Here is a 10455-nt window from a genome sequence, read left to right as displayed (position 1 = left end):
CAAATACACTACTGATTGGAAAATATCCTATTATTTTATATACCACTGAGGGAGAAATAAAGCTGTGATTTACCATTGTAAAAATTCATTGCAAAATACATCACAATCTCAGATATGTTAAAAGGTGGAAAATGTGGGCCTTAGATTAGATAAAATACAGATTGTTAAAAGGAATTCATTAAAGCAGATTAGCATAGTGTCAAGAACTCCAAACCTAGAGTTGGACAGAAAGTTATGGATTCAAATCCCAATATTCACTAGTTTGTGAGTTAATAACTTAGCTTGTGTAAGCCTTAGTTTCTTTATCTGTGAAATGGGGATAACAAAAGAAGCTGCATTACAGGATTTTGTGAATATTAAATGAGATAATTCTTATAATGTGTTCAGCATAGTCATTATTCCATGTATTTTACTCTCCATATTTGACTAAATCACAGAGCTTGTTCAAGGTGAGCACTAATTTCCAATAACACACAGGAAAATCTCTTTATAAGTTTGTTATTATGTCACACTAATCAATCAGCAAATATTTATTAATTCCTTACCAGGCATGAGGACTGGGCCTCTCAGTTAGGTGTTCATGGAGATAACAAAGAAGCAGATCTAGAGGTTAAGGGCCCAAGGCAGATCACCCTAGCTTCTTGCCATCCACTTTCTGATGTATTTTCTAGGTGAATCAGGCTAGAATGAATACTAAGTGCAGCCCTGAAGAGTAAAAGAAGTCACAAAAATATACCTGAGGAATGTATGAAAGGTCGTCTTGTACCCATTATGGTGACTGGCAGGGGTAGTAAAGGGAAAATTGAATACTTTTTCTACGTCCAGAGCCTTGGATATGTGTATGTGTGTGTGTGAGCTGGTGACTGGAGAGCATAAGGGTAAGTCATAGTAGCAAAAGAGTGACTCTTCTGAAATATGTATGAGATTGTTCCTATCCACATAGGATTATACTCTTACAGGTTGTATGAAGTCATCCAGAGAACATTACTGAACTCATGGTATGTCCAAATTCATAAAGCAGCAACTCTTGTATGTCTTCTTCTATCATAAATTTCAAGAAACTTACAGCTTGCCATTAATAAGGTATAACAATCATTAGTTCTGAAGTTCATTCTAGACTAAAAGTTCACTCACACACACTTTATGAGCTTTCATTCTGTCACTGAAGATATGCATTGTGTATTCTAATACAATGTTCTCACCTCAGTTTTCTGGACGACCATATGCCAGTGAAGGAACAGGTGGCTGATTAATATTACTGTTTTTATTAAACGCCTAAACCATTGCAGAGTAAGCAATTTTCTTTAAAGGAAGTATAGCTGCCTCTAAATATAACACTGGGCTACAGTTCACCTTTTCTGTCTATTTTATTCTTAACTTGTGAAACTGTATCTTAGGACTTGGGGTATATAACTTGTTATTTGATATCAGCTGAACAACAGTGAACCAATTGTAATGGTTCTGGCACCAAAGGAAACAGAGGGGACTTAAATATGTTTCCAGAAGACAAAAAGCTTCACTTTGTGTACACTTTACAACATATGTTTCCACAGTTTTAGAATATTCAAAAATCCAAAAAAAGTTTTCTCACTCCTTCTCATTAAAGACCAAGAGGACAAAACAGAGAAAACAAACTAATTCCAACCCACATATTATTTATCAGATGTTTTGGATGAAATTCAGATTTAAAAACCAAAAAGACACTCTTCTTTTCTCCCTCCCGGCAACAGCATTAGAATACTATTCCTCACTGCGAAATACACCCACTCTCACACACTCGGGCATGCTGTGTCACCGTTCCAAGAAGGGGGGAGGGTAGTGTTCGTGCAAACAGGTTTGGGCTCCTCTCGGCATCCTTGCTGCATGGGTTGCCATAGGTTCCCGCTGTGGGTTACTACTGGCTGTGAGACCTGGGCAGAGGACTTGGGCTCACAACCTGCGTATACCTGGGTACGCTCCCAGAGACTACTGGAAAAATCTTGATTAGGGGACGCCTGTACTCAGAGCGTTCCCTAAAACCTCATCAATCCTCCTCTCTTGACTTTTCTGCGTTCCGGATAACCGCTCCAGGATTTTTAACTCTTCCCCAGGGCGTTTCGCGCGGACCCTTGCAGGAGCGGAGCCTGGTTCGGCTCCGCTCACTCTGGCCTCGCTGGATCCCAGGCGAGCCACGAGGAGTGGGGTGCGGCTTCCCCTCGCTTCCTCCAGACCGGGAAGAGAAGAGGCGAGAGGAGGTGCTCAATTCTTTGGGTACACTCCCAAGTATTTGTAATTGGCGTTTACGAAACAAAATAATGCTAAAATGCATAACAGCCGACGTGGAGGTGCTCAGCCCTCCTGAGTACGCTCCCAAATATCTCTAATTTCACGTTTAAGAAACAAAACAATGCTAAAATGCAAATTAGGCAGTGTAATACCCAGAATGAGCCTCGTTTGACAGGCCACACTGAGATTTTAACGGAAAGCTTACTCATACCCCCACGTCGAATTCATTCTATCTTTAAGATCTTAACAACAAATTGTGTAATTTTAAGTTCCACCACAGTCATAATGAACACTCCACAATAACAAGCAGTGGAACAATGGACACCCCCATATCGCATTGTGTCAGGTAATCACGAAGTATCGCGGCGCGGGATAGCGAAGCCGGGAACGTCAGTGTGTCCCCGGCAGCGTGTACAAGCGTTCGGGGCTGCGTGTCTCACCGAAGCCTTATTAAACGGTTCACGCCAGTGCCTCAACCCAGCGAGGGACAAACGCAGTCCGAGCTCGGCCCCAGGCGTGGACCGAGAGGGCCAAAGAGGAGGCGCGTGGGCGCAGAGGAGTGAGCAGCGCCCGGGGAGAGCAGATGCGCGCGGGGAAGTCGAGGGGAAGGAGGGCGGCCGGCCGGGCGGGGGTGGGGAGGGTCCCACCCGGGTGTGGCGAATGGAACCCTACGCGGGACTCTGCCCTCCCAGCAGTACCCAATCTTTTTGGGGTTAATTCCAGGGCACCGGGACAAGGGTGCGCGCGGGGTCACAGGGTAAAGCTGTTATTTTGTAGCGAGACGTGTGTGTGTGTGTGTGTGTGTGTGTGTGTGTGTGTGTGTGAGAGTCTGAGAGAGAGAGAAGGAGAGCAAGAACTGGAGGGAAAAGAAACAACAGGGGGCTGAAGGCCGAGATGTCCTATTTCTAAATGGTTCACTGAGAGGGCAAAAGCTTTCTTGCAAGCCCAATCGTAGACCGCGCAGCGTTGGGGACCGGCGGAGCAGGGCGCGCGACCCTCTTCAAGGGGCCTCCAGCCTCCATGCGCCCTGAGGTGGCCCCCGGAGGTGGACAGTCTACCCTGGCAGCTGTGGGGAGGTCAGGACTGCGGTTTCCCTCCCCCCCGAGACCTCGGCGCTGCAATCCGGAGGCGGCGAGCTCAGTCTGCCTTCCCCGGGGGGAGGAAAGCGGCGCTCTCGCACCGCGACCTCGGGTCCCCGTTCCCTCCCACCGCCCAACCTCCTCGCCTCACCCCCATTCATTTTTCCTCAGCGGCTTCTAGCACCGGCTCAAAAACCAACTCCAAACCCACCCGAGCCCACATCACGGAGCTAAGGAGAACGGCTGGGGCCGGAGCGGCCCCGGGGGGCGTCGCGCAGAGGTGGCGGCCGCGAGGGGCGCCGCGTCCCGCCGGTGCCCGCTGCCGATGAGCAAGCGGCCGCGAGCAGCCCCCGGCGCCGCGCAGCATCCGCGTATACAGTGACGGTGGAAGCCACGCCCGCTCGGGAGCTGGGGGCTGTCCTAGCCCCCCCACCTTTCCCCCTCCCTCCCGCCCCCTCCCTGCCCCGGCTCCCTCCCGCCCCCTCCTCCCCGCGCCGGCCCCCAGCCCGCCCCCGGCTCGGCTCGCGGGAGGCGCTGGGCGCCGGGGCTGGCGCGCTCTCCCGGGCGCACACACACATCCACGCACGCACGCCCAGAGCAGCTCTCTCCGCGCCTGGCCCTCGTTCCCCTCGCCCATGCAGACGGACAGAGCGACGGAAGATGGCTGACGACTCCACGGGGCACCGAGGATGCAGCCCGGCGGCGGCGGCGGCGGCGGCGGCGGGAGCGGCAGAAGCAGCGGCGGCGGCAGGGGCAGCGGCGGCAGCGGCGGCGTTGGTGGCGGCGGCGGCGGCGGCAGCGGGAGCAGGAGCGGCGGCGGCGGCATCCCCGAGACTCCTTGAGCAACCTTTCCCTCTGACAGCCACTGACGTTCTCCGCCGCTAGAAGAGACCCCGCTTCTCCGGCGCCTGCCTTCCCTCCCCCCTCCCAGCCCCAGCCCCAGCCCCAGCCCCGCCAGCACCGCTACCTCCGCCAGCATTGCCACCATCAGCACCACCTCCACCACCACCACCACCACCACCACCACCACCGCCGGCGGCGGCAGCAGCCATTTCATCTCCACAGAAACCAGACACAAAAACATGGCAGAAATGGAGAAAGAAGGGAGACCTCCGGAAAATAAAAGGAGCAGGAAACCGGCTCACCCAGTGAAAAGGGAGATCAATGAGGAAATGAAGGTATTTTTGGACTTCGGGGCTGGAGAGACGGAGCTCTTTCTTCCGCCCGCTCCCTTTGGGCCGCGGTATGGATTTGGGGGGTATAAGGGAGCGCTTGTCAGTTTCTGTAGGATGCCCAGAACGCCTCAGCTGCTCCTCCAGGTGCAAAACAGAGGCCAACTCGCGGGCTGCATCCCCGAGATTTGCCAACCTCCGATTTGATGGGGGTGAGGGGCGGCTGGGAAACCACATACTATTTAACCTTATAAACCCCAGGTTGGCACAGGCGCGTTTCAGGGGGAGGGGACCCGGGGCCCAAGTGGCGGGTGGGCATGGTGAACAGGCTTTCTTACTCGGTGGTATAGTTTTTCCTCCTTCTTCTGGAACCATCCCTCGGATCTTTCCAAAGTTAGGAGCTGCCCGGCCGAGGCACCCCGGGAGCGCTGGATTCCACCCCACTCCCCAGTTCATCTCCTCGTTCCTCGACCCCGCTTCCCCCCGAGTAGCCAACTGCGACAGTGTAAAGAGGCTGTCAGTGCCGGGGCGAGTTGCGGCCCGGGTCTGGATACCGTTTTGACGGCCGGCTCGCTTTGCCCGCCCCTGCCCACTCCTCTCCCTCGGCTGCCTCCGCCTCCCGCTCGCCTTTGCATGCTTCACTTCCCAGTTAAGCAGACCCGGGCAAGCCCCGCTGAAAGATAGCTGTCTGAGGGGCGGCCTTCGCAGAGCGCCTGCCCATTGTTCGGAAAGGCCAGCCCGGAGTCCTCTCGGCGAGGCCGGGCTCCCCGCCAGGCCAGCGGTACTCCAGAGGTGGCGAGCGCAGCAGTCTGGCGCTCCAGCTGTTCGCGTTGGAGCGATTGCACAAGAGCACCGCTAAGCTCCTGGTCCCCCTTGTACCCTCGTATTTTCCATAAAGTTGCAGCTTTTGCCAGGCGAGGGGTTTATTCTGTGTTGATTTCACGAGCCCCTCTTGAATTTTAAAAAAATTTTATTTATATTTTTTCTTTCCGTCAGTTACAAACAAGTAGCAGATTTCGGGGGACTTTAGTTTTCCATTCGGCAGCCTTCTTGGTGTTCCCCATCTTCTGCATAGAATCCTTAACACTGCCAGCTGACTTGGTCAGGTTGGTGAAGTTTGTATTTAAAAGACAAACTGGATGAAAATGGCATGCAACTAAGTGAAATTTGTTGCGTTTTGACGTTTTCTTGATTAGAACAAGCGCATTCTGTGAGAGTGCCTTGTATGAAGCCCATGTTTAGAAAGGGGCACACGGATTATACATCCTATATGTGTACCTAAGTGCATATGCTTAGCTTTCCTTTCCCCCAGGAAATGTCTGTAGCAATCTAAATTTTAGAGTTAGAGTTTTTATTTCTGGGTGAGGAACTTAGTGTCTGGAAGCTGGAGGTGCAGCATCAGTCCAAGGAGAGTTAAGGAAGATTTGCCTTGGAAATCAATGCCATTCCTTGTGATGGAAACCACTATTGATTCCAAAGGTAGTTTTTTAAAAAAGACACCGGTAGGAGTTGTTGCCTTCCGATGGGAGTGGAATCAAACAGTCTACAATAACCATTCTTGCTTATTTACCTTTCCCTCCTGTCCTGCATTTCCAGATCACTTTTCCTTTTCGTTTTAAATTGGGGGTGGAGGAGGAGGACAGAGGTGAAGCTACTAGGAAATCACGGTGTGCACTGGCCCTTTAAAACACTGCTTAATGTGATCTATATGGATGGCAGCTTTTAAGTTTCATAGGTTCTAGAATTACAAATTAGCTAATTTTAATCAAAACATGTGAAATGTTATCCCGGCTGGATATAAAGGCTGACTGTGCTCGATGCTTGGGGCTCGCGTTGTTGACTTTGGCTGCGGGCGCACTCCGTGGTTTGGGAGATAGTTGTCCTTCCACAGTATAACAGATGTTTGTCTGAACTGGTGAGGAAGAAACAAAAACAACATTGTGTGAAGGGGAAAAATTACACAATTTTTAGCCGATGCTGCAGGACTAAGTATGGAATTAACCTTCGTGCACAGAATTTCCTCTTTTTAAAATGTTATTTTCCTTCCAAATCACCACCTACTATTTGAAGTTTTAATCCTTATCGTTTCAGTACAGTGTAGCATTAAATAAGAAGTTTTACGCAGCAACTAATTCAATTGCCTGTAGGATCGGTATTTTCTCTCTGGTTTGGAACAATGTACAGGAGACCTCTGGCCGAAATCTTCAGTCATGTCAACGCACACCATGCCAGTGAGTCATGAAATCCCAGTTCTAGTGGAATTGTTTAGTAGGCATTCCTCTAATATAATAACACCAAAAGTCCTCATTTAAAAAGTCATTTCTCAAAGTCAAAAGATGGAAGGGTTATTTTGAGCTCATTAATATTTTTCTGCTTTTAATATTCATAACCACATCAATAAAACCCCTCCCCAAACCTTATGGTATTATTACCCCTCCATTTCCCCAAACCTAAAGTGTAGAGTAATATAATAAGTTGGTTGCTCTATATAAAAATATGTGCAACAAAATGTCACCGAGAACACAATGTGGCCTTGTGCAGCTTCATATCGGTGCCGCTGGAGTTGCCTGGCTGTGTTTGCCTTCATCTGAACGGCTTTCATCTGGACCAGTGTAAACTAAGCCCTGGTAAGTAATCACTGCCCGGCAGAAAGAAAGGAATGTATACAGCTAGCACGGCCTAAGCTGTAAAAACGGAAACCTGAGCCCCCACTGCGGATCACATATCAAGGCTTGAAGGTAGGGGAAATGAAAGGGGGAAAGAGGAGAGAGCGAATGGAAAAGTCAGCCTGGGAAGTGGAGGATCAGGAGGAGGCCCCCCTTAGGGAGATTTGGCTCAAGGATTAGGGAATTTTATCGTGGTGTACAGTGACCTACTCAGGTTTCAACACTGGTTGGATCAAGTTGCTTCTCTGTGAGCTCAAAGAAAAAGGACTGGTGTGTATGTGATTTTTTTTCCCCTTCGGGTAATAGAAAGGACATTGGCACAAGTGTCTATTTTAAGTACAGCAAATGCAGGGCGCTGAGAATGAGCAACAAAATTGCCTCATCATAGAGACTTCGTTCAAGATTTCCTAATTGAGATAGTCACATATTTATTTAAAAATGGCTGGAGAAGACAAACTGGCTGAGGTTTAGCTGACTCCAGTAATGGCATTGGAGATTGTCTTCACGTGGCTGGGAGCTAATGTTGGTTGCTGTTTCACTAGATCAGATATCGAGTTACATTTTCGTTATCACTGGTTTAATGTACATGACACTTGTAACAAATTTAAATTTGATACAATATAATTTTGTGTGTGAAAAGTACATGACTCGGCATAGCTTGCTTATAGTGTACTTTAGTGAAAATATCTGCAAATAGAAATGTTTGTCTCAGGATGACCTTTACAATGTTTATCTTTCCTTTTCTCCTTCTTCCCTTCATCCTGTTTTTTCTTCATTAAAAAGACTTGTTACTTTGCTGTACTTACAATCAAAATGCCTTATTTAATTGATGACGAACAGAGAGGATTTTAAAAAATCAGATGGCGATGCAATTTATATTTTGACGTCTTTTGGTTTCTAAAGTGAATATTGTGATGGTATCTAATGTAATATGTCTTCAATATACTGTTAGCTCACAAGTATCATAATAAATGGATCTTAGGAGGGAATTCCGACATATGGAAAGGTTAATTCATTTCAGGAGTTCACCCAGAACATGGTAGATATAATATAAAAACGAGTTTGTACTATTGGATGTGTAAATATAGTTGCACTTCAGAGTATGTATTTTGTGCACATAGATCTTAGCGAACATGACTAGTGACTCCCAAAGCGTAATACAACTCACAAAATCTAAACTATGAGTCGAGATAATGAGTCAGATTTTTATCTTTTAAAACTCTTTGACAAAACCAAGGTGATTAGGTGGAGCACTCTGCCCTGAAACTTTCCTAAACAAACTATAATTAATGCATTTACAATGTTTGGCTTCATTATCAATTGCTAAACTATAGGATAATCTGTGTTAAATGTCTTAGGGTCTCCTTTGCTGAAGAGTTTTCTGTCTATAAATATTTTCAGTAAGTAATTTGTACCTAAAATAGAGTTGGGCACATCTGTTAGAGTTTAAGCAGTAAACTTACCACAAGATTTTCTAGTTTGGTTTCTGATGGTCTCCATTTGGCATTAAAAATGACCTTTGTCTATTGCATAGACAATAAAGCAAGTTGCAGAGCCGAGCTGGTGAGTGCAGTGAGATAAATAGCTTGGCTTTAAAAAATATGTATAGAGAGAAATCAGCGCGTGGATTGGAAAAGTGAGTGTGTTTATGGTTGAAAGCTCATTACTAAAACAGGTATATTTTCAGTTTTGCTGCTGAAACACCATCCAGGTGTCAGACATGGTAAGTCTCAGGGACCTAGAAAGTAGGCTCAGGAGTTCACAAATTATGTTAGACCTCCCCAGCTGAGCAGTGGCCTCAGGTGTGCCACATGGCAGGGCTGGGGACTAATGTTAGTTGGGACATGACCTTTGCTGCTTGGGAGCTAGTATAGGATGTTTCTGAACCCACCAGCCTTATCCTCCACATTGTTCTCAGTTGTCCTGCTCAACGCTCCAGTCTAAACCCATAAAAGATAGTCCTGGGAGGGCACCGAGAGCTATGAATTCCACTCTGTTGAAACCAGGGGTTTTCTAAAGAGTCTCTTTCTCCATCTGTGAACCTGTGAGGATGATGTGCGGTAGAGCGAGATTCTCTAAGCCTGATACAACTCGCAGGTTCTAGAGACGAGGAAATGGAAAGGAACCACTCCACTTCCTCCCAAATCTGAAATAAACATTTGAACTAGAAGAAAATGAGTCTGACAGACTCATTCCCTTCTGCGTTTCCTGCCTCTGTGCTTGCCAAGCACTGCTCTGAGAAGCCAAGCCCTACTCTCCTTGTGTGAAAGACAGACTCATAGAGACCAAGAGGTAACCGAGTTTTTAAAGGAAAGTCAGAAACAGGGCCTCAAAAAAGGCAAATATCAGTAAGTACAAGTGACTGTCTGAAATAGGAGAGTTCCAGGGAAAAGTAGTGTCTTGTTAGGGTGACCAGACTTTTCATATCTTCTAAGGAAGTGTCCTTTTTATGGAGTCTTTATACTTCTTTTTTAAAAAAAATGGTAGAAGTAATAGAAGGTGGATTGTTTAAAAATCTCTGAAGTCTAAAACTTCCTCTGTGGAATGGGAAGTCAGCCACACTTGCACTCTCAAGCTAATAAGATTATTGAATATTTCCTAAAGGGTAGAATGAGAAAAAGTAGAGTACTTTGTTTTTGATGGTGCCAATTGAAACATGTAAACAGACATGAAAGCATGTGGTGAGTGAGATTTGCTGAATGTATATTTAAGGATCTGTAGACTGATGGGTGTTAATATCTCTTATGTAACCAAAGGGCTATAGACCTCTGTCCTGCCTTAAGGCCAGTGGCTTTGGCAAGGACAGGCAAACAATGTAACAAGTCTTGGTGATTTTTAGGGCAGTTCTGCAGCTGTGATAGGACACAGCTGCACACAGCTGCACACCTGCCATGCCTGCCACAATGTTAGCCTGAGGGCTGGTATTCACAATTTCACAGCATTTGTTTGACCTTTTTTAGGATACTTGATGTCCCGGCCACAGATTAAAATGTGGGGGACATAATTGTCTGTTCTGTGTCACAAGAAGACAATAAAACAACATCGATTTTAAATGTGGAAACACACAATTTTGGTTTCATATGCCAATTATATAGCTATCCAATTCAGAATACATCAATAAGACAAGACTTTCTTCTCCGGGCTGCTCCAGGCTGGAGCTGGATTTTAGTGTTATGATGTGTCCTCTGCCCTGAAAACTGCATTATAATCGTTGTGTTGGGGCTGAGAACAATGCTGCAAAATGAGCCAGATGGAGTTCAGTGATGAGCTTCC

The 10455-nt window shown here is 47.0% G+C and overlaps 1 protein-coding gene across 2 annotated transcripts in view; it reads left to right on the top strand.

Annotated features, from left to right (window-relative positions):
* Positions 1–3915: 3915 nt before the first annotated feature.
* SOBP (sine oculis binding protein homolog) overlaps positions 3916–10455 on the top strand; it is a 160565-nt gene continuing 154025 nt past the window's right edge. Inside the window, exon 1 of one of the 2 annotated variants that reach the window (XM_058566520.1) lies at positions 3916–4522. In XM_058566520.1, coding sequence (XP_058422503.1) covers positions 4427–4522 — 96 coding nt within the window. In that variant the 5' untranslated portion in view covers positions 3916–4426. The remainder of the gene's footprint in view (positions 4523–10455) is intronic. The other variant, XM_058566521.1, reaches the window with a different exon arrangement.

Source organism: Diceros bicornis, chromosome 23 (genome assembly GCF_020826845.1).
Source record: "Diceros bicornis minor isolate mBicDic1 chromosome 23, mDicBic1.mat.cur, whole genome shotgun sequence".
NCBI lineage: Eukaryota > Metazoa > Chordata > Mammalia > Perissodactyla > Rhinocerotidae > Diceros > Diceros bicornis.
Note: the sequence above shows the minus strand (reverse complement) of the source record. Positions and strands in the feature narration are given on the sequence as shown.